General features: G+C 53.7%; 5 protein-coding genes across 5 annotated transcripts; 3 read left to right on the forward strand and 2 right to left on the reverse strand.

Annotated features, from left to right (window-relative positions):
* Positions 1–295: 295 nt before the first annotated feature.
* Positions 296–1,646, reverse strand: TRIREDRAFT_75447 (uncharacterized protein; the record flags this gene model as incomplete). Its single annotated transcript, XM_006962910.1, has 3 exons — positions 296–402; positions 470–1,099; positions 1,121–1,646. 3 exons carry the CDS (start codon positions 1,644–1,646, stop codon positions 296–298), a joined length of 1,263 nt encoding a protein of 420 aa, XP_006962972.1.
* Positions 1,647–2,411: 765 nt separating this feature from the next.
* TRIREDRAFT_56431 (uncharacterized protein) lies at positions 2,412–3,641 on the forward strand (the record flags this gene model as incomplete). Its single annotated transcript, XM_006962683.1, has 2 exons — positions 2,412–2,687; positions 3,045–3,641. Coding segments are annotated over 2 exons (873 nt in total), but the record flags the coding sequence as incomplete, so codon positions are not given.
* A 418-nt stretch (positions 3,642–4,059) lies between these two features.
* TRIREDRAFT_75450 (uncharacterized protein) lies at positions 4,060–7,568 on the forward strand (the record flags this gene model as incomplete). The annotated part of the gene is made up of 4 exons (XM_006962684.1): positions 4,060–5,594; positions 5,658–6,813; positions 6,866–6,957; positions 7,010–7,568. The coding sequence occupies 4 exons, from the start codon at positions 4,060–4,062 to the stop codon at positions 7,566–7,568; spliced, it is 3,342 nt and encodes a 1,113-aa protein (XP_006962746.1).
* Positions 7,569–9,822: 2,254 nt separating this feature from the next.
* On the forward strand, positions 9,823–12,362 carry TRIREDRAFT_104448 (uncharacterized protein; the record flags this gene model as incomplete). The annotated part of the gene is made up of 2 exons (XM_006962685.1): positions 9,823–10,574; positions 10,751–12,362. The coding sequence occupies 2 exons, from the start codon at positions 9,823–9,825 to the stop codon at positions 12,360–12,362; spliced, it is 2,364 nt and encodes a 787-aa protein (XP_006962747.1).
* A 1,510-nt stretch (positions 12,363–13,872) lies between these two features.
* TRIREDRAFT_56206 (uncharacterized protein) lies at positions 13,873–15,878 on the reverse strand (the record flags this gene model as incomplete). The annotated part of the gene is made up of 2 exons (XM_006962911.1): positions 13,873–15,606; positions 15,669–15,878. Coding segments are annotated over 2 exons (1,944 nt in total), but the record flags the coding sequence as incomplete, so codon positions are not given.
* Positions 15,879–23,847: the final 7,969 nt, after the last annotated feature.

Genomic DNA, 23,847 nt, shown 5'->3' on the forward strand with positions numbered 1-23,847 from the left:
TAGGAAGGCAGTCGCTACCTGGCAGCTCATACTTACCTACCTACTGAGTACTAGGTCAGGTAGTTAAGGAGCACGATAGCATCAAGTGCATCATATCTTTCTGCTCACTTAGGTAGAGTCTTCACGGAAGCCTGGACAATTTGTACCTAGTTCGGAGTTTCCAACACAGCAATTATCCTAGATTTCAATTTGCATTTACAATTTGTCGTCACGTGCGTAACTCATGCCTCATATCCAATCTGCGGCTAACCAGCTCCATCACTCCTCACTCCTTCAGGAAAACCTCCTCGTCAAATCAATGAACCCATCCGTGGAAATTATCCACAAACGTCACTGCAGCTCTAAGATAGCGCTCGTGAACATCGCCCCATGTCTGAGCAGCCTCCTTCATGGCTCGTATTGCTGTGAACATATATTCGTCAGTGTCATGTCCTCTGCTTGCAACCCTAACGTCGGGGTGGAATCGTACCTTTGACGAAATGTGCGTCCTTTGACCATGCCGAGTTCAGCGCCTTATCCACCACGTATTTCCAGTTCTTTCCCTTCAGGTCGCTCTCCACATTGTCGGGATCCGGCATAGGCCGGCCCCTGACGATGAACATGGCCAGAACCAGAAGCCACCACTCCCTAACCAGAGAAACGTGGTGTTTTGGTGGCACAAATGGCAGGAGAATCCGGACGGCGTGGCTGGTGGTCAATAGGTGGACGATGAAAAAGTCGTAGGCGTGAGTGCCTGGTGGGACAGTGGCCACAAGTAACGCGACGGCTGCCTCTTGCGACAGCTCGAACTGCTTCTTGGGGTCGTCATCAACATCCCATCCGTTCCAATACTCCAGGAACAGCGACTCGTTCTTGTCGAGAAACTCTTCCAAGTCGCCAAGATCCTCCGGCCCTTTGCCGAATCTATCATCCTTGGACAGCTGACCTAGGAGGTCCAACGGAGCCTTGGACTTGAGCGGAGACGGCCTGGTATATGAGCGATTGTCGAGATACTTGTGGAAGAAGTTGTACTGGACGCAGGTGAGAGCAAGTGCCTCCATGGCAACTTCTCTGCTGTCCACCTCATAGGCATATCCAAGGTGAATAAGCGGATGGCCAACTATCAGTTGTTAGCTGCGACTTATATCACCGTAACCGGAATTGCTTGGGGTCTTCTTACGTCCGCCTATCAAGCCATGAAACAGCGGCTCGTCGCCGCTGAACAGGAAGTGCTGCAGTTCCTGCTTCCAATCGTACGCAAACTCCATGGCAAGCTTATCTTCGAAGTAATCCAGAAAGGCCCTCTGGTACCTCTTGTCGCCCAAGAAGTCTCTCCAGTCCTCATCAATCAGCTCGGATGGCGACGGCTCCCAAGGCACCAGATCTTGAATCTCGTCATTGTAAATGTCATGCAGCTGGTTCTCATTCGCCCCAAGCAGATACGCCGAGCTCAAGATGTGGACATTGTGGTTGTCGAACCGGAGATTGTTGAAGAGGATGGCATAGTTGGCATGGTTTGCCTTCAACAGGTGCTTCAGACACCGAGCCCGTCTGTCAGCAATAGTTTCAATGTGATGAATCTCGACGGGTGGCAAATCAATCGACTTGCATCTGCCACCGCCGAGAAGCAGGCTTGCACCTGGAATGTACGAGATGATGCCCGACATTTTGTGATGTGTGTTTGAAGACGAAGAAGAGTGTAGAGAACAAGAAGAAGATATCGTCAACTCCCAGTTGTTGGGGCAAAGCATAATACAACAAAGTAGTACTTTGCTGACAAGGATCATGGAATTGTTCCGTCCTGGCCAGATTATGTGGGGATGGCATCATGGTGGAGCTTCTGCTTTGCGCCTGCCAGCCGTTGTCCAGTGACGCAACACTTGAACTGTAGTCACGCGTCGCGTCTTGGTGCTACAGCGGGTACTATTTGGAGCTCCAGCCACAATCGAATTGCTGAGCCTCAGCTTCAGCCTCAAGCTCAATACATACTGCAGCCTTCTCCAGCCTTTTCTTATCAACTTCAAACCGACATCTTTCCTCTATCCCCTACAGTGCAGCACAAAGACAGCCTCAACCTGCAGGTGAATGCCGAGTTGAACATGACGCAGTCAGACACTTCCATTTGCTCCATATATGCCGAGCTGCTCTCCAACATCAGACAAGTGTCGGTTCGAGCCACGCTCTCGTCGCCGTCGGATACGACGACCAAGGCCGAGATCCTCGATGACGGCCGCCGCATTCAGGTGCATCACAGAGGCCAAGTCAGAGCACTAGATCTTCCAGCTAGTGTCATCGTGCGCTCCACGATTCCCATCCCGGAGAATAGCTCGCAAGAGCTGGCCTGGAGGCTACCGGTGCCGGCCACTGAGGCGCAACTGGCGCGATTCTCCCCTGAGAACCAGTCAATACCTTGGAGTTCTACGGATCTCAAGGTTGGCTCCAGCATCTGCTGCCGAAATTGCGGCTGCGAGATTGTGCAACAAGGCCGTGTCAAGTCATGGAAAGATTTACCTAGCGAGAACTGGGCGGAGATGATGGAATTCTGGCATTGCCATAAGCCTCACGACCACGGACACGAGCATCACAACGGCGACGCCCTGTCCAAGCGTGGATACGGAGCTAATAGCGCAATCACCGCTCAGCCTGGTATTGGGTTTGTGGACCTCACTTCCTTCATGTTCTCAGAGTCGGACTGTGATGGTCTGTTGGTAAGTCATCACCTGTGCCCCCCCACGTTGCTCTCTGCTTTTCCGCAAATGTCGGGGAAAAAGAAGGTGGCCTAGTCGAGTGTGTAAACACCTTCAGTGACCCGGCCACCGATACAAGTCCCCAAGAAGAATGCGTTGCTTTCCCATGGTTCGCCGTGGGCAACGCTGTTGCTAGTACCCTTCTCTAGCGGGAACGGGTTAAGCATCGGCGTTGTCAAAGCAGTCTCTTACTTTTTCATCCTATTTCCAGAGACGTGGAACTTGGGAGATTAAAGGAGATATATCTATCCTCTACGTAGACTTGCCGTATCGTGCTCGCCTTCCGACTCGTAGAACGGTTCAGCTTACCACCAGCAGTTCTCTCGACCCAACTCTGAGTCCACCTTCGATACCAGCAAAGAGGCCATTGATGGAGCTGATCCAGTGGAGCCTCTACGTATCACTTGCAAGGCTTGCGCTTCAGAAATAGGGCTATACAATGCTCTTGCATCATCTATAGCCCTGTTCAAGTGGCAGGTGACTTGCGAAACAGCTTCGCCCAGCAAGGCTCCAAGCAGCTCAGAGTGCCTAGCAGCCACTCTGATAGCAACTATTTCACGATCAGGCTCGTCCAAATCCGTTGTGGCATCACATACGTTTGATACCACTGCAGAAGGAACAAGGTCGGAGCAGCCTCTGTCTCTGAATCTCTGGGTGCTCAATGCCAATATCGTGTATACGTCCACCATGCGCGAAGGAAGGAGGACGGCGATAAAGCTTCTCTATCAAGACATTGATGTAGAGCAAGGAAATAGCCTCGTTGATTCCATGACCTCGGGAGTCCAGGAGATCAGCTTCCCAGCCGCTGCTATTAAGACAGCTCGGCAGGTTCTCCAGGAGAGTAACAGCTTGATGCCCGTCTCTGAGCGGTTGTTCCAGCAATGGCATGTGGGTTTACTAGAGCGTTGGGAATAGACGCAAGGTTAAGAAAAGCTCCAATGGATATCCTATACATCTCAGTCACACTCCTTAGAGTCAACAGGGCAAGAGTGCATTCAGCCTGAAGGAGCGTGAATCGAAACTGACAAATCGCCCAATGCGCACTGTGCGTATCCACGTGTTTGTTCGTTGATGTTACAGTCCACATCCGGAATCGACACTGTAATAGGCAGCACTCTGATATCGTTCCACGAAGGATCAGATCTTAACCCCGAATCTGCCTCTTTCCTTCATCGCTTATCTCCCGCCATAATCACACAGCATTACACGATTCTCTCGAGATGTGATACCAGAGATTTCTGAAGACGACCTCATAGCATCAGTCTCCTGGAATCCTCTCATGGCATCATCCTGAAAAGGATCACTCGACAGAACGATCAACTCCGGCAGCACCATGCCTTCGCAACCGGTTCCCTATATTCCTGTCGGATGCATTGGGATTTCACAAACGGAGACCAAGGTCGGCATTGACGATTGGCTGTCTATAGAACTTCGGACCTGGAGAGAGTTTTTTCTTTCTCATGATGCCCTAAACGGTGGCGACAATGCTTCTGCATCTGTTACGCCGGTCCTCCGTCCCGACATCCAGGCATCGCTCCTCGGCTCTTCAAAGCTTCTGCCGATTAGCAAGCTGCTCCACGCCCGCTGGTGCAAGCTTGAGTTCTGCGTCAGCGCCTTGAGCGATCAGCTTGGAGTCGTCAGAGTGTATCTGCTTCCAGATGACGTTCTGCGGCGTTCGGTAGATCGCTCTGACTCAAACTTGCAGAAGACGAGGATCCAGGTCCTTCGCTCTCTCGACTACTCCTCATGTGCCTGGAAAGCCGTCAAGAAGCCATGCGAAGATGGCTATCCTGTTCTCGAAGATCCCAGCTCTGCCAAGCCTGGTAAAGACGTGTCTCTCCTGCAACTCTTCAACACCATCCCCTCGCCTTGCCCGGACTCGAGCACTATTGTTGAGCCATACACGCAAGATGCGATGCACAACCTCATGGAGAGCACAGTACCTGGGCTCAAAACGGAGCTGTACCTCTACCAAAGAAGATCCGCGGCCTTGATGCTACAGAAGGAGGCACAGCCCGGTCAGAATCTTGACCCACGACTGTTACATCTCAAAGACACACGCGGCTCGTCTTGGTATATGGATCCAGCCACTGGAACAGTCCTTTTGGAACCACGCTATTACGATGCAGTTTCCGGAGGCATTTTAGCAGAAGAGATGGGCTCGGGCAAAACGGTGATCTGCCTTGCGTTGATACTCGCGACGATGCATTTGCCTACAAGTCCGCCCGACTTTTACAAAGCCGGTGAACCACCGATCAGGGCAAGAATCGCATCTCTGGCTGACATGGCAGCGTCATGTGCTACCCGCCATGCCGTCCCATGGAAGTCCCATTTTGAAGCGTGGAGGAATCACTATGGTTACGAGTTTAGCCATTGCAACGAGGCCCTTGCCAGGAATCCGGGACATTATTTCCTCCCCGCCCCAGAACCACGTCGAGGAAGCCGGTTCAAAACGCCGTGCCATGTGCCGCCCAAGAAGATATATCTGAGTCAGGCCTCGGTTGTTATTGTTCCCAACAACCTTGTTGCACAATGGAAACAGGAGATTCAGAAACACACCGAAGGGCTTAAGGTGCTGGTTCTTGGGAGACAGACCGAAACTCCATCGCGCAAGGAGATCCTCACGTATGACATTCTTCTCTTCTCTCAGACTCGGTTCGAGATGCTCCAGAAACAATTCGGCGGCATGGAGAAAACCGTCTTCTCATCCATCCATTTCAAGCGGTGCATTGTCGATGAGGGTCACAAGCTGGGCAACTCGAGAATGAGCAATAGAAGCAACTTGCTAATTGGCCTGGACTTGATGCATTTCTCCTCTAGATGGATTGTCACTGGAACTCCGTCTCATGGTCTGTATGGAGTCGAAAAGTCACTCTCTGCAGCAACGCTTTCAAACGCTCCAACTGGTCATCAGATCCCATGTCCGGACAGTGCAACAAGCCAAGCTAACGAGTCCTCGACTGAACTTGAGAAGAAGGATCTCGAGAGAATTGGAGCTATTGCCGCTCTGTATCTTAAAGCGCGGCCATGGGCCAACACGATTGTTGATAGTGGCGATACATTAGCCGACTGGACCACCTACTTGATGCTCCCCAAGCACAACGCCAGGAGTCAAGGACGATGGGATTGCCTGGAATCTACGCTCAACTCTCTCATTATTCGCCATCGCATATCGGAGATTGGCACACTTCTACCATCTGTGAAAGAGAAGATTGTCGTCCTTGACGGTTCATATCAAGATCAGTTGTCACTAAACCTATTTTCCATGATGATTGTCTTCAACTCCGTCCAGTCGCAGCGCGAAGACGCAGACTACTTCTTCCACCAGAAGCAAAGAAAGGCTCTGCTACAGATCGTTCAGAACTTGAAGCAGGCAAGCTTCTTTGGAGGGTCTTTCTTCACGGCTGATGAAATCGCCAAATCAGTGGAAACTGCTGAGAAATTCTTGGCCGAACGGAAGATCCCCATCAGCCCTGAGGATGAGTCGATGCTCAAACAGGCCATCGGCTTTGGCCATTTGGCGACGAGAAACAAGCTGAGAAATCTGACGAATCAATTCCACGAGATGGCCGTGTCCGTTACGGGCTTCCCTGGCAACGCCGGCGAGTCGTGGTCGCTAGACGGTGCATCTTCAGAAAACGACATCTGCACTTCCACGAGCATGCTGTTATCTCTTCAGAAACTGATTTACAATGCAGCTGGAAGCGAGGAGAGGCTCAATTCCCTTCTCAACGGCGAATTGATATCTGAAGGCACACTCGAACGCTTCAAACTGCTAAGCGCGGCAGCTCCTGAGAAGGACTCCAAGTCAAAAGACAAACCTTCAGAGACACTTGCCGGCAATACGAAGCTGGGCGATGATAGTCCAAAGAAGGCTCGCTCTCACGGGGTAAACGGTATCGAGCCAACAACTATAGCCGCCGAGAACCTTGCTGGACCTCTTGAGCAGACGAAGATCACGGCCACCGTATCCGCAAAACTCTCTTACTTGATAGACAACCTGGTCAAGCACCAGGATGGAGAAAAGATTATTGTCTTTTACGAGAACGAGAACGTAGCATGGTATTTGGCCAGCATGCTTGATGTGGTTCGTATTTGTTGAAGAAAGATGAAACCACAGCTGGACTAACATGAAGTAGCTTCAAATTCAGTATCTGATCTACGCCAAATCTTTAAAGACCGAAAGGAGGGCGCAGTATGTCAATACTTTCAATCACAATGAGAGGTTCAGGTAAGTCGCTCGCATGGCAACTTCAGACATGACTGCCCCTAACTGCGCATAGGGTCCTGCTCATGGATCTCTCTCAAGCTGCGTTTGGCCTGGACATGCGAGAGGCATCGAGAATCTACTTTATCAACCCGGTCCTGAACCCTCAGGTGGAAGCACAAGCAATAGGCCGTGTACGACGGATCAGTCAGAAGAAACCAGTCTGGGTCGAAACGCTCGTGCTCAAGAACAGCCTGGATGAAATCATACTCGAGCGCAAGAGGGACATGACGCAGGCAGAGCATCGCCAGGTGAAATCCATCCTGGATGTGCGGTCAATCTTTAACTGGATCAAGAATGCCAAGGTCACCCCGATGGAATCAAGCAATGACAACTACAAATCAGAAATGGCCGCGCTTCATACTGCACAAGCCGTCTTTGGCAGAGGTTTCGGTGTCACGATGCACCCTGACGAGGATATCCTTCCGGAAGAGCACCATGCTACGAGTAACGAATTGCCGGGACGTCCCAAGAAGAGGCCATTTGAAGGGATGATGACGGGCGAAAGCACAGCGATATCCGAGAAAGAGATGATGTCTCAGCCGGCTCGGCGAGTTCGTTTTGCGACTGACTAAGATAGAGAGGCCTGTTACACGGCGACATCGCATCGGTGTAGAGGTATGACCTTATATTGTGATACCAGCCGATGACTATTTATAGGTCGGCATGAATTTGACTTGTGTGTTTCTGAGGGAAGATGCTCCTTGGATACGAAGGTCGCGGATCTTGCAGTATTCATCGAAACGTGCATTCAAGGTGACATTGAACTGTTGACCGATGTTTCACTACGCCGCATCATGCCACTTTGGTTCCAGCGAAGAAGATGCAAGTCATTTCCATCTTCTGCCCTTGGCCTCTATGCGGGAGGGAGAACAAGCGCGCCCACCGGGATCATTTGTACGATATTACATTCCTCTTCAGAAAACCATGAGATGGCGTCCCTGTTTGGGAAGCTAATGATTCGATTCCCTGGGTGCAAAGCAGGTAAGGCAGAAAAGCAAGGGGACAATCAAATCATTCAAATCATTCACTCAGGGAAGACAGCCTTGCTCAAAGCTGAAAAAGCGCTTCTGCCATGCAGCTAGGACACGCGACAGTGAAGCCCCAAGTCAGCCACGGCGCCTTGTCGTGGCTATAAGACAAGCCACCCGATCGGAATGCGCCTCGTGTCAAAGAAGAAGCTTCTGCAGGAAAACGCGCTGTTGGTCAGCCATGATGGCGCACCTTGTTCTATGAGTGCGCCCTCTCGGCTTGGGCGCCAGTTGACAAGCCGCGCACAGAAGCGCCCCTGCGGCTGAATCTGCATCGACGGAGAAGCTGTCTATCAGACCGAGCTGATCCAGGGCACGGGCCTCTGACGATGGCCAGTCGCCTTCGTGCTCCAGTCCAAGTCGGCGACGGCTGGACACGGCGAGTTCTAGGCTTTTCAGCTCCCGGGTCTAGACGGCGAAGGACGACGCGCCTCCGACAGAGTCCAGGATTTCTTGAGTGGCTAGGCTCCACCAGACGCAAATAGCCAGGACGACACGACAACGATAGCCGCGACTTGTTCAGACGGGATGATTCCTTGGTTCACAGTTGTCAAATCCGATATTCGTGTCCCATCGCCTTGCCTCATCCTGGTGGTGAGGGCCGCCTGAATCAGTTCCCTAGGATGCCAAAAGAGTTGCCCTGGCCAAGGGTCCCTTCACCCACGACCAATGAACCACGTCTTCGCACGGTAGCGTCAGTTACGGGGAAAAGCCTCTTGGACACTTCCCCGATCCAGGCAAAACACGAGTTGGCGGTCTCTCTCCACCCCATGCCTCCCCCCCTGTCCCTTGTCCCTTGTCTCGGGTGAAAAGGGCAAATTATTCAATACGAAAAGGCTAGTAGCGGGCCCCCGAGCAGAGCAGCGTTGCGTCGTCTCTGTTCCACGGCAAGGCATTGCGATTGGGGTGGGCGTCTCTTTGATTACATGCCCACAAAAAAAGCGAATTATTACCCCTGGATCGGGTTGCCTGGGCTCGGCAGTCTGCAGTGCGAGCGATGTTGACCCCATCACGCACTTGTACCTGCGTCAAAGGGTCTGGTCTCTCCACCATGCACAAGAATGACACCAGGCCATTGATTCGTGGGGCCGGTTTCTTCATGCTAGTTCGCTGTCACGGCGGCGGTTGAAGAATGAAGAGGAACATGGTGAGAAAGAGAGGGCAGACCGATGAAAACAACAAGGAGCTTACCTGTCTGTGGCGGTATTGCTAATAACAGATGCTACTCCTACTACGTGTACATGGCAGCAAAAGAACGACGCAGAGAGACACATCCTACAGAGGGAGACGAAGAATAATACTACTACTACACACAGACAGAACGGCCTGGCTAGCCTGGCCCTTTCGTCATGGGGGACCACCCCGGGAGGAATCAATCAAAAAGATGTGCTTCTCCGCCCCTTTTGCCCCAGGCTTCGCTACGGCTAGTCTGCTTCCTGCAAAAAAAAACCCTTGAAGGGGAACGACGCTGATCGACCAGCTGATCGTTGCTTGCTTTTGGACGTTCTGGCAAGCGAGCAGAAGGCCAGGAAGTGAGAAGAGACAGTACATAGAGACAGACCGAGTTGGTTGAAAGAGGCAAAGGATCCTCCCCCAGAAGAACATCGTCTGGGCTGGACATTACGGGGGGTCTTCTTTTGCTTTCTTTCCTGTCTGCACGCGCTACTGGTGCTGCTGCCCTTCCATAACTCAATCCTTCTTTTACATCTTTCCTTTCTTCTTCTTGTTTCTCTTGTCCTCTGTACGATGAACTGCATGTCGGACGTCTATGTTCTAATCCACAGCGAGATCCGGCATCATGACCTCGACAGCCACCATCAAGGCCTTTCCTCTCCCTCCGGCCTTCACCGCGGCGGACCTCTATTCCATCGATGAGCATGCGGACGACGGCGCAGGTGCGGCATGTAGCAAGGAGCAGGTCCCACGGGTGAATCGAACGACGAGGGCGGCGAGCCAGTCGTCAGCGTATCCAGCATATCCAGGCCAGCAGAGTGCACCATCGAGGTTCCAGAATGGCCCTCCGGAGGCCTTTCACGCGGCATTGAAGCGGCCTCAGAAGCTGGCCGGCACTTCTTCCGCAAACAACAACAACAACCAGCACAACAACAACAACAACAACAGGACCAACGTCAATAATGGCGGCCGCGGCGGTGGTGGTGCTGCCGCTGCTCGTACTGGAAACAGCAGTCCCACGAACTCCGTGTTCAGGCCACCGCCTCCTCTGGCTCAAGAAGGAATCACGGGTCCGAGGAAGCGGGCAGCTTCGGTGGGCAACAGGATGCACCTCAGCACCCTCGAGACGAGCAGCTGGGTGCGCGAAAGCGTCTACCTGTCGTCGCCGATTCGGTCGGCCTTCAAGCATGGGCCTGATCGGCGGCCCGACGAGCTCTTCGGTCTCCTGCCGGGCGAGGTGCTCGACTTGGTGCTCCGGTCGTTGAAGGGGTTACACCTGGACAAGAACAGTGACAGCTGTGCGACGTGCATGATGCGAGATTTGTGCAGCGCCGCTCTGTGCAGCCGGAGGTGGTATAAGCACGCTCGTGTAGTCTTGTAAGTTGACCTCTTCTGATAACTTGCATCTCTCTCACACACACTCTCTCTCTCTCTCTCTCTCTCTCTCTCTCTCTCTCTCTCTCTCTCTCTCTCTCTCTCTCTCTCTCTCTCCCTCTCTCCCTCTCTCTTTCATGTGTGTGTTTCATCATCTAATAGTTGGACCCAACCCCCAGATACGAAGACATACAGCTCGTCGGCTCAGACTCGGCCGCTCACAAGAAGAGATTCAAGCAGAACCAGGGCAACCGCATGGCCCTGCTCCGACGCACCCTCCGCAGCAACCCCGACATCGCCGCCCTGGTCCGCTCGCTCAAGGTTCCGCACCCTGAGCCGCCGCCCAACTGGTCCGCCTCCAAGGGCATGCTGTGGCTGGAGCAGTACGAGGACCGGGTGGCGGCGCTCGTCATGGCGTGTCCGAAGCTGGAGAGGCTGTCGGGCCCGACGCCGAGCTACGACCACTCGTTCAAGAAGATCTTCCATGCGCTGTCGACGAGGACGGCGCTCAAGGACATGACGTGGATCCTGGAACCACCAGCGCCCAACGCGCCTCAGGGGCAGCGGATGGACAACTCGCCGTCGAAGCAACGGGGCCAGAGCGGCGGCCCTGCTATGCTGGAGCCGGCGCAAGGAGACGCTTTCCTGAGCAGCCACCGCAACTGGACATCGCTCACCAAGCTCTCGATACTCTGCCAACCCGGCGCCACGCTTGCTCCTCACCGGCTCCTCTCCAAGACACTGACGTACCTCCCCTCGCTGCAGCACCTCCACCTCTGCAACCTCCCGCCCAACGCCTTCAACGACAACAACCTCCTCTCCCTGCCGCCGCTCAAGTCCCTCATCCTCTCGCGCATCGTCGGCATCACGTCCAGCGGCCTCACCTCCTTCGCCACCCGCGCCAACACCTCGCGCCTCGAGCGCCTCGAGCTCCGCCACACGCCCCTGACGTCTCTGCCGGCGCTCGCCCGCATCTTCTCCCACCTCCCCTCGCTCCGCGTCTTCGCCCTCGCGCAGTCCTTCCCCCCCGTCATGCCCGAGACGGACTCGTTCGCGCTCTGGATGATGCCCTACCTCGCCTCGGCATCCATCGTCAAGCTGCACTGGGACATCACCAGCCACCCGGCCACGACCAACTCCGCCGACGACATCCTCGCCCGCAGCATCGAGGCCGGCGGCTTCCCTGCCCTCACGATCCTCCGAACCCCCAACGACCCCGAGGCTCGCTTCCAAGCGCTCTGCCGCCCCGTCCACCACATCTGCCTCCCCACCGACCGCTTCTACCGCCACAACACCCTCATCGGCGGCAGCATCCCGGCATCAGGCTCCTTCAGCGCGCCCTCGTCCCCCGTCTCGCCCATCCACAAGTCCGCCACGACAATGTCCCTCCCGGCAACCATCTACGCGCCTTCATCCTCAGGCACAGACCTCCACAAGGCCCGCCTCGCCGCCCAGGCCCGCCTCGAGGCCGCCCACGACGTCCCCCGATTCACCTTTAGCCTCACCGACGACGACAGCCAGGTCGCCCAGACCATCGGCGTGGCCGGCTTCCTCGGCACGCTAGGCAGCAAAATCACCTACCACTTGCTTCCGGACGAGGGGGCCACGGACGAGCAGGGCGGCCTCGTCGACGTGCTTGACCTCGTGGCCGACGGCGGAGAGGCCCTCGCCGGCGGCAGAGAAGGATGCACGGGGCGCTGGAACCAGAAGGAGGGCGAGGTCGCTGACAAGAAAGAGAAGGAGAAGTGGTGGCATACCGAAAGGGGGAGATGGCGTCGGCTGGAAGCGTAATTTTGGGGTAAATGATGATACCAACTTTTTTTTTTTTTTTTTTTTTTTTTTTTCTTTTGCAAGGGACACGGGAACACAATGGTGATTTTTTTTTTTTTTTTTTTTTTTTTTTTTTTTTTTCCCTCTCTTTCTTTCAGTTGGATGATCATATTCTGGGAGATGCTTTTTGATTTCCTTCTTCTTTACCTTTTCCTTTCTTTTCTTATGTTATGGTATAATGGCAGGTGTATTGGATCGGATTTGACTATTTGAAGCAGATTGGATATATGGGACCCAAGAGCAAGAAGATGGCTCTTCAGAATTTCACCAAGAGAGATATTTCGGAGGATATGATCAAGAGAGAGAGGGGGGAAGCGGTTACGATCTCACGATAAGAATAATAGCTTAATCACGCTTCTTGACTTGAAGCAATCCCATGGACACGAAATTCTGTGCTCATAAACAATTATATTAGGTATTCATGGTCAAAGCTTCAAGATACGAATTAACTCTCCTATCATATTGATTCAAAATAAATTGTCAACATGTTTACCATCGAGGGAGCCGGTCTTGTACACGACAAATCCAATGTATGTTTACTATGCGTCAACAGCAGCCAATACTCGGGGTACATCTCTGTCTAACAAATTACCCTCATAAATCATGCTTGCTCTGCTTTGCTCTGTTTGCGTACTTGCCTGCTAATGTATTTTGTCTGCTACCTCCAAAAAACCATCGTCTATTCAGGACGATTGATGCCCTTGCCTGCCTCTCCGTGGCTTCATGCCAACAGCGTATATGCCGTATTAATATTCCAGATCTAGTGTTGATATGTAGGAAACCCTCCCAGAAACAGAGCCTCAGCGCCAAATGCCTAGCCCCAATAGTAAAGCCCTTTTTATGTTTATAGGTGTGTATGGTGAAAATGAACAAGGAAAAAGAAGAGGAAATCAATAACCAAGTAGACTCAGCCAACCATTGAGAGAAAGCATATGAAGGTTGGGAAAGAGCTCAAGCCAGAGGAAACCGAAGACCGAAAGAATGATCGAAGTGGAAGGTGGAGGGTGTCTCGAGATCAAAAGAATCTGCTCTTCTTCTTTTGGGCAGGCTTCTTCTTCTCTGGCTGTCCCAGGATATCATCGAAAGTAGTTCCGGCTGTTGCCGCAACCCGGGTTGGAGAACTTGGTCTCGAAGCTCGAGGAGTGTTCATGCCCACGAGGTTCCCAACGGACGAGCTCCGGTTGGCGATACGGCTGCTTGGTGGCCGTGGGCCAAGAGAGCTGCTTCGCTGGTGAGCCCCAAAAACATTGGGCGGCTCAAGAGGCACGGGCTCGAGCCCCATGACGATGCTCGAGCGGTACGCATTGCTGGTACGGCGGCCACCCGGAGACAGATTGCGCGCTCGGGGGCGCAGCTGGGGAGATCCCGGAGGTGGTGATGGCGAGCTGTTGCCAGGGGTGCCCGCTCCATTGTTAAAGGCACTGTCGGCTGCTTGGAAATTGGGACGAGGGGGTTCAAGAGGTTCAAGAGCCGGCTCCTCAAGAGGCGGAGTTGCCGAGTTGCCCATCTCCTCCCAGATCTTGGCAGCCAGCCAGCAGTGGCTTCGGTGATAGATGGCCTCTACGCTAAACATGACGGCATCTGCAGAGAGCTCGACATAGCCTCCGCCGGCAACCTCGTACCACATCTTGCGGACCTTGGCATCAACCCAGGGAGGATTGCCAATCGGCGGCTGGCACAGGAAATACTCTACTCCCTCTGTGAACTTCAGGTCTGGGGCATCAACTACCAGCGTGGGAAGTGACTGAAGGACAACGTAGAGGAAGAGGAAGTAGCCAATGCGTTGGTCGGCGAGGTCCTGAGACATCTTTCCTTTGGCCTCGCGGGCTTCGAATTCCTTGAAGCTATCCAGAAACGGAAGTCGGAGGCTGCTCGTATCGTAGTTGTAGGCGGCGTTCAGCACCAACAGCATCTCGGACTCCTTGACTTTCTTGTCAAATTTGGCCTGCTCTCGGGGAGAAAGCGTGTTGTACGTCTCGAGAATAGCCGTCATTGATGGAATCAGAGGGAGGTCGTAGGGTATAGGAGGCAACACCGGAGGCCTAGACCGGTCGAATTCAGACTCAATGTTACGGAGAGCCGACGTTATCATCTCGTCGGCTTCCTTGGACACCGTCGGTACCTCGTCAATGACCCTCGACGTCAGGCTGTTGCGATCCACCAATAGGTCGTAGAGGGCACAGTGATCCGAGTAGAGGGTTTTGAGAACAATTCGGTTCAGACCGCTCTCCGCAAATGGATTCTTCTTGCTGCTGGCTTTAGGAGGCCAGCTACCAAATGCATGCTTGTAGTAGTTCAAGACAAAGTGCCTCATCTTGGTGAACGAGTTTCGCCAGATTTTGAAGCGAACCTGCTTGAGTTCAGGAATAGACGAGGAGTTGGCGATGCCCGCAAACAAGGACGGAAACTCAAACTGCTCAAGGTGCTCGTTCACGTTATGTTGACGGCTGACAAGGTCGAAATGGGCACGTTCCAGCCGCTGTCGCGTGACGGGAGACACCAGCTGGAATAAAGGCAATTTGAGTTCCATGATGGCCTGGTATTTTCCTGCAGCATGCGTAAACGCCTCGTTATACAGCTCCACCGACCGCATACGCTCGCCCAAGATGAGGGCCTCCAACGTCTGTTCTCGGCTGTGGCGGCAGTCTGCAAGACCCAGCGACTCCGAGTAGAAGCCAAAGCTCATGTCGACGGCGCTGCCAAAGGTATAGCCATCCGCGCTCGCGAAGCAGAACTCCTGCAATAGATCCGAAATCTGAAGGAAAGCATCAAACGTCCTCGGCCGTGCCGCTGTTCCTACAAGTGGTTGGCCGGTGAGAAAAGCAAACAGATTCCGGATAGCGATCAACCGCTCCAGCTCCGCTGCCGGGCTCGGAGCTTCCGCAGGCACGGTCAATGAACTACTCGAGGCGTTGGATGGTGCTGAGGGAAGATAGAGGTGCAGATAGTCCCCGGAGTTGTCCATCGGAATCGTCGGGGTTGAGACTCGCGAAGCATCATCGGTGCTTAGACTATCTCTCCCTGTAGAGTTTCGGGCCCTGTGCCTCGAAGTCGTGGGAGACTCCAGCTCTGCGCGAATGAGCTCGTTGAAGATGAGTGAGGAGCTCACAGTAAATTCTGGCACTTTGAAAGATGGTCCACGCCCGCTGGATTTCGGATACAGGTAGACAAGAACTGCGCCGTTCTCATTCCAAAGCTCGGGAACCTAGATCAATCGTTAGCCATCAATGGTCAACGGGAACAAACAACCGGTAGTCTCGTCTGTACCTTTTCTCCATTCTTCAGGAAAGCCGTGTTATACTCGGTTTGGTTGTCCTGCGAAATAACCCAGGCTGCCAGTTTGTGGTTCGCATCCACAGAGTTGGAGCGGGATCTACCAGGCATCCAGCTTCGTCGCAACTTCCTCCTTGTCGGGCTTTGGCTGACACCAGATATAGGCCGCAAGTTGGCGGTTGTGGACAGTCTCGAGCCGTCCATGGTCGTCGAGTTGACTTGTGCGGAGACGCTTCGACCCCTAGGCTCAGGCAAGGGTGCCGTCTGTCGGGTCCTCAGTCCTTGCATGGGAGGGAGAGAATCTTTGCGCTGCGAAAATGAGATGCTCCGTGGTCTGTGAGCATCATGCTCGACATTTCCATTCCCATTTCTTGACACTTCTTGTCTGAAAGCCTCGTCGTTGTGCTCGGCCGAACTACGGTTCGAGCCAAGGCGTTCATCGATCGCTCTGAAAGAAGATGTCTCTGGCCCAGGTGACGGTGGTGTTGGATCCATAATGACTGGGTTCACGCGAAGCTGGGAATCGATCTGAGAGTCGAAATCAAATTGAAGGAGGGCGGGAATCGGTACGTCTTGGTCAACGACGGGAGTGTTTGCTGCAGAATAGACAGAGGGAGAGGGCGGCGCAGGTTCCACGGTCTGCGGAGGGGCGGCTTTGTCCAGCGGGCTACCGGTATCAGGTTGCGGCATTACAAGAAGCGATATCTGAGACGACACAGCCGGCGTGTCTGGCGATTGATTGTACACTTCGGCCTTTGGTGGTATCGGAGGACTGTACTGCGGGCAGGGGAAGGAAGAGGTATCGGAGTGTTGGTGATCCGATTCGAACAGCGTCGGACTATCACCAGCCAAGCTGGAGGGACTGGTCGACTCGGCTACCGAGTATGCTTGCGTCTGAGAGGCCGGAGGAGGAGGAGGAGGAGGAGGAGGCCCCTGGGGAGGAGGAGGAGGGCGACCGAGAGGCGCCGGAGGAGGAGGAAGATCGTAAGAAGGCGGAGGGTTAGGTGGTGGTTGGGATGGTGGCGCCATGGTTGCGATGGGCTTTCGCTGGATAGACACGGGACGGTGGTCTGTGGTTTGGACTGTAAGCGACGGAATCAAGGATGAGATTCTAGCGCCCCAAGGCTTCGGCTTTTGGCTTCGCAATCTGGGCAAAGGCGACTCTGCATCGTCGGAGCTTCCCTCGACGACGGGCTGCAGGGCCTTTGGCGACAGCTCGGCCGGCTGCGAGGCTGAAGATGGGCCATTGTCGTGGAGAGCCTTTCGGACAGAGGCGTCGGCGTTGGCTTTTGATTTCGAGGTCGAGTCGGGGCCGTTTTGCGAAGGGGATCGGAAGGAGGGAAAAGAAAGAGATGACGGTAGCAGAGTGGCGCGAAGGGACTTACTCGAAGTCATATTGGGCTGATATGACCTGTCCGTCCGTCCGCAGCAAGCAGTTGCTACGTACGTACCAGGACAGCAGCGGGAAGGCTCTTGTATATATCGAGCGAACAAAGGCGAGTGGAGCGCGCGAGTGGATTTTGGATCTGTCGAGCGCAGGGCGAGTTCACAGCAGCGAGCCGTGGCAGTACAGTACGGACGGCGGCGTGGACAGCGGCGTGGACAGCACGAGGACCATTCAGAGGAGAGGATCTCGACGTCTCACGCCCCCTGTGAGAATATTGGGGAGCAAGCCGCAGCGCCAAGTGGGAGGCTTTTCGGTAAAGACGGCGGAACGAGCAGTCGACAGCTCCGGGGGGCGCAAACAAACAAAGTCCGGAGGAGGCGTGCGAAGCGGCGTTTGTCGACGACGTATTACTGCCTCCTCGTGGTTTCTTGGATCGAGGTGAGCGAACGGGGCTTGAGGCTGCTTGGTGGGGACTCGATGACGTTTTTTTTTCTCTCGCGGCCAAGGGGAATCCTCTTTTGGACGCCTCAGCAGGGGCAAGGAACACTTGCTGTGGAATCGCGTCTCATCGCTTACTAGCAATGCTAGCACTGTTACGAGCTGTGACCAGGCCCTTGTCTTTCGTATCGGCTTTGCTTTTTGCGGGAGGACAACAGCAGATGCGCGGCCAAGCCCCAGCCGGTGGCCCTTATATATGAAGGATGCTGTTGGCAGCATCACGATGCGGCCTCCATCTGTCGAGAGCGACGACGATTCGGGGTATATCATGGCGGGTGTTTGCCCGTCATCAGATCAGACGCTGCAGCTGATGGGCGCGGGTCAGCCCAGAAACCTCAGCAAGCACTCAGAAGCGGAACAGGCTGGACTGACCTGGAAACTGGTGAGAGGGCTGCAGCAACCTGAATTTGCCCCATTGTCAGGAACCCCAGCACACACATCTCGGCGCCGGCCCACTCCCTGCGCCAGCCGGTCGCTATTTTTGATCCATGGAGCAGCTCGACGTCAAATGGGGTCTGCTGAGGTGGAACACACGGTCCTGCTCAGGGGTGCGAAAATGGGCCATGATCCTCGCTGCTGTGCGAGATGATTCGGAGAGAAAAAAAAAATGGTGCACTAGGCAAGGAGGCTAAGCAGCTGAGCCAGCAAATGGGCGGGTTGCTGCGTTCCTGCGACGCTGCTAAAGAGATGCTAGCAGCACGCCTGTTTCTTGCTGGTGTCGGTGCTAGAGCAGCAGAAGCAGGATCCTGTATGTAAGGAGGAGTCGTGGAGGCTTGTTGGGGGTGTATTTGCTGTAGTATTGCATTGCATGGCGATGCTGGAAGCTGGCGGTGGCTGCACAACACCTGGGACACCCCAATACGTACCTAGGGAGGCGCCAGTCCTAGCTTTTGGTTTGCCGTCGATCCTGACGGCAGCTTCCACGCCCGCATAGGAGGATGACGCGATGGGCACGGCATCAGCACATCAGATTCCACGGGAAATCTCGCAATCGCACAAGTTTGAGCTGTTCAATATTGTATGACCGCGTCCCACGGATTCTCGGAAATTTCAATACCGTAGCACCAACCCAACACTCCTGGTGTATCACTTGTGATACTGGCTTAGGTAGGTACGATGCCGGGCATGTACCTACAATGTTGGCACATCAAATTCAACTCGGCATTACTAAGGTACCTAGGTAGGTAGGTAGGTAATGAGGCATGCTCACATTAGGACCCCCTGTAAGTGTCTCCTCGTAGCAATACCGTACCTACGGAGTCATGTTTTCAAGTTGTTGGCATCCCAAGAGGTGGGCAAGGTACCTATCAAAAACCATCTCCAGGGGTCAAGGCGACCTCAACATGTACTGTAACCTCAAAGACCGCATCAAGCTCATGCAGGGTTTCGGCTTCGATGCCTAACAGTACTAAGGTAGTTACCTCCAACCTGCATCCGTACCTGCCTCCAAAGCTGTGCCATGTTCCTTCCACAGGCAGCATCTCCATGGTTCAGCTGAAGGAGGGAGAGACCCAGAGCCAGATGTATCTTTCCATCAGACGTACATAATCTGTATCACAATTCACCCCTGAGGTCTGGGTATTTCTCTTTGCGCATTACAAGTACGCCCCTCTTCCCTCAAGGTGCAGCTTTCAAGACACGCCCCGCCTGGTCAGGAGGTGCCTGGGAACATGAAGGCTTTAAAATCAGGATCTCCCTTGTACTCCGCCTACTGCACCTCCAACGTCAGCCCCGACCCGCGCAGATTTGGTGCGCAGATTTACATCGTGGACATCCACTCCAGTACTTGTACATACTACTACTACTAGGTACTCGTACGAGCCCTGAAACACAATATACTGTACTACCTATACGCGTTAGGACTGCTGCTGAGCCTACCTGTATTACGCGTAGCTGCCCGCATCAAAGGAAGCTTCGGTACCTACCTACTAAGTATGCTCGTACTGTACAAATGTACATGCGAGTCGTTGCAGTCCGGAAGAACAACCGAAATGAGTGCCCACGGCAGCGCCAATCTGGTTCCTGATTGTTTCTTTTGTCCTGCGTTTCAGATGTCCTGATTGAGTTGAGATCCAAGCGTGCGACTACCTTACCTTTCAGCCGAAGCGAAACCTGCCACGGTTGCTCGGCTTTTACTGCCACCGCTTGCAAGAACCCTGGCCAAAGGCCATTCAGACCTTCGAGAAAACAGTACGCCAGGGGGGTTCTGGAAGATCTGATAATACAGTTGATCCATCACTTCGAACACGAAGCGCTGTGTTATTGCACAGCCTCAACACGTGGGCTTCCCTCCCGGCGGTGCCATAATTGCCTTTTCCACTACTGATACTTCAGGTAGTAGCCATTTATATCTGTCGGGCTATGTACTGTATGCGCAATCGACCCGTTCAGCCTCCAAAGACGGCAGACCGGAGGATGTGATGCTCCAGAGTACGTGGCCTGTGCCGTATTTCCTCCCTCGCTTCTCCAAAAGAGACAGTCGATAGGCCGGCGTCGCACTCGTATGTCGCGACGATCATGTTCGTATCTGTTGCATTTTGACGTCGGCCGCGTGGCTCAATCACTCGTTTACACGTTATGTATTGTCGCCACTGCGACGCACAAGAGCTGCGTGCTTGAAGCAACACCGTGCCGATTGCAGATGCGCTCCGTGCTATTCAACACGCTCCGACCTGCCAAGTCTGAACCTCTGAAAGGGGAGACGGCGACCGGGGGCACATCGTGGGCCGCTCCCAGACGCTCGACTGAACATGCTGTTGTTCCGCTTCTCACTCACCCCTTTCTAGGGGCAGGTTATTACATATCTGCTCGGCTTGTTGCAGTGCTTCCCCCGGCAAACGAATGCTACATCGTGCTACCACGTGTAAGTGAGGCAACGGTCAGGTCTGCGCCACACGACGCGAGGGGGTTTTACGCCCAAGCCATTCCAAACCTTGCCCTGATTACTAAGACCATGCAACGCCTCTGATTTGAGACTCCCACGGCGACTTGTCGATTCTGTCTCTGCTGACAGACAGGCGTCCTTCTTATTACCATTAGCCCCGTCTAGTGCCTGGTGCTCGGGGCTATTTTTACCGTTGCACTGCAACAGTGCGCTCAAGGTCGAATGCCCAAAATGATGTGAGATGGGCGTGAACGGTGAGAAAGGGGGGCTTGAAAGACCGGCGGATCCGCAGAGAGAGAAAGGGAGAAAACCTCGCCCATGAGTCGCGACTTGGGTTGTGCATACTCGTAGGGACAGCCTCTGTCCACCGTCTCTCTTTGCGTACCTCTTACAAGTGGGAAACACAAGCACCGAGTTCTCCTACCCGGCAATCCGGGAATAGTACGACGAATTAGTGCTCAACCCGCACGCTGTTTCGCAGGCGCAGCTCCAGATGAGCCAATTGAGGCTGACGCGGCGAAGAATTGCCTCGGGCTACAAAACATGGACGGCATCGAGCTTCAAGAGCGGTGCGCGCTAATATCCTGTTGTCCTGGTACCTAAGCTACCTAGGTAGGTAGGTACCAGTGGTAGCTCAGCTTTTGCCCCAGCTTTTCCAGTCCAGTTACCCTCTTGACTTCCTCTCAGGCTCGACCAAACAAGTCTGGGCCCAGCGGCGAATGATAGCATGATAACGGACTAGAGCTCCAGCACGCGTCGATGAGGCGCGGATGGGCTAGCGGTGATGACGGGCGTAGGGAATGAATCACGCCGACCGCCGAATCACCGGCTGGGCAGAGCTGTCGTTGTCATCGCGCAACACCCAAGGACTGGAGCGTTGCGTCTGTACATACCGCGGCCACTGAAGATCAGCGGCAGCGAAGTCAGTCGAACAAAGATTTATTATATGGATTTTTTACAATAATATCCTTCACCTTTTCATCTTGTCGACTTTGTCTTATTCATACCTATCTGTGCCTGTTCCAGTCCGGGTCCCAGCAGGCTGGAATCACCAGCCAAAGCCCCACCCCTCGAAAATTGCCTAATTCGGTGGAACCGTCGTTGGGCGTCCAATCGACGATGCAGCGCGTAAACGAAAAGGAACATGGGGATGTCCTCGCTCGCTTGGAGGAGAGATGCATGGGAACGTATGCAGGTCAACTCTGCCGGCATGTGACGAACGAACGCTTGCTGTCCAAGCACTTTGGGGGAGCGGTGCTCGCCACCTACTGGGCAGGAGTGCGATGTTGTTACTTGACAAGCTGTCCTTGCAATACTTAGGTACTTCAGTATTATTCTCATTCTAGGTACCTATCTCCTCCAGCTACGGCAGCCTATGGTTTCAGTGGAGATGGCAAAGACAGACATCCGGCTAAAAGAGACCTGGAACCTGCTTTCCTCTCTCCTCTTCAACCTCCACTCCCCGAAAATCCACAACAACATCACCTAGGCAAGACATCAATCATGCACAGCACATCCATAGCGTGCCTGGCCCCCAAAACTCAAAACGACACACGCATTTCCGAGCACCAGGTGCAAAGTAAAGGAATCGAAACAGTGCTTGAATCACACAGCGCTGAATGTCTTTTTTATCTCTTTTCCTCACAGCTCTTCCATCTTCAGACTAGTACTGCAGCCCCGCAACGTCATGCCTCAGACGACTGCGAGAGCAACCGTTCACCCAAGGAACCATTCGACCTTGATCCACACAAGCTACCTACTTTATACGTGCAAGTCCCTTACCTGTCCCGTCTCAAGGCTGCTTTATAGATACAAAAGATATCGAGGACAATCTTCCGCAACTCCGCATCATATCCGCCCAGGCAGCATCCCTTGAAGTATTGTAGATCGACACGCTTGTACACGCCAAAAGCCCAGAGTCTCCAATCCATTGGCCAGAAATGAGAGTTTGGGAAAGCAAAAGATGGGAGAGATGGACACTCACGCTCACGCCCCGACCAATCCGTCTTCTCTCTTCCCAAAGAAAGCATAGCGGCCCTTGGGACTAAGAAAGAGAGAGAGAAAAACACGGTACAACTAGTGACCTTTAGCACCATTTTTCTCATCCATCTTAGCTTTTTCGAGGTTGGCAGGGACAAAAGGTTAGTTTGGCTTTCGTGCAATTGGTAGTAGCAGATAAAAGTAGCGGTTTCAGAAAAAAAAAAAAAAAAAAAGAGAGACCGTTGCAATTAGGTAGGTAGGTACTGTAGTGGTAGCAGTAGCAATAAAGAAAAACAAAAGGTCGTAAAAGTGTGTCCATCCGTACCTACCTTAGGTACCTGTCGGCCTTTTTTCACTTTTTCTTCCGTTGCGGCTTCCCTCTGCCTGGCCAATATGGTGTCCCTACACCCTCTTTCGGAGAAGAATATCGTTCGCCCCTTCCCCGGGGATCTCGGCCGTTTTCTTCGGAAGGAGCCTCTTCTTGCTCTTTCTTCACGTGGCAGAGACTTATTTCCATTTCTCTCGCCCTTCTTCTCTCGTCTCCCATTCATTCTCCTCGCTGTTTTCCTCGTTCAAGGCTCGACATGCTCTTCATTAGCACCTAGAAGCGTTTGACAATCCACTTCACTTCACGGCGGCGACTGAACTGATCGCCCCCTCCTCAGACATCTCACTCGACGGCTCTTCTTCTTCGCGCCACCGATAGAGTTCACCAGGGATAAAGACCTTGGATCACCGCTCAATTGCTTCCCGCAGTCACCTCCACGGACAGCAAAGCAACTGAAATTTCTCCGGAGAGATACGATCAACCGATTCTGCGGACTCTCATATTCATCTTACGGTCATCTGCCCCGCCATCCGAGCTCGAGGAGGAGGATCTCGCCTCGCCTCGCCAACCCGCCCTCTGATCCCGCCTCTGCGCTTCCGCAGAGCCCCCGAGCATCCCGCTGGACACAGCAGGCCTCCTCCGGCCCAAAATGAGGTTATCCGGCATCGTCCTCTCCATGGATTCGCATCGCCGCTGCTCTGGAGACGTCTGGAGAGACTCGCGGGGAGTCACCTGACATCGGCGCTAATGGCCCAAGACCTGGTCGATGGTCAAAATCGGTGAAAGTCAAGGCTGTTATTGGCCAGAAGAGAGGGGGTCCACAAGCGGATTGACCAATCACGACCCCAGCTTTCACCGAGAATGCGCATCCGATGGTGGTGTAAGTCGAGGAGCGAACCCAGAGTCCCCTTGGATGCCAAATCTATAATTCTCTTGTGTCAGGCAGAGTTCCTGAAGCAGACAAATCTTACACAAAAGACCTGGGACATTGGGCATCTTCACCTTATCGTCCATCTGACAGGAAGCCACCTGCTTCAATTCGTCCTGGTAGCTAGGCAAGGTCCCACTGCGTCCCGTGACTTACACGGATATCAAC

Source organism: Trichoderma reesei (genome assembly GCF_000167675.1).
Source record: "Trichoderma reesei QM6a unplaced genomic scaffold TRIREscaffold_3, whole genome shotgun sequence".
Classification (NCBI taxonomy): Eukaryota; Fungi; Ascomycota; class Sordariomycetes; order Hypocreales; family Hypocreaceae; genus Trichoderma; species Trichoderma reesei.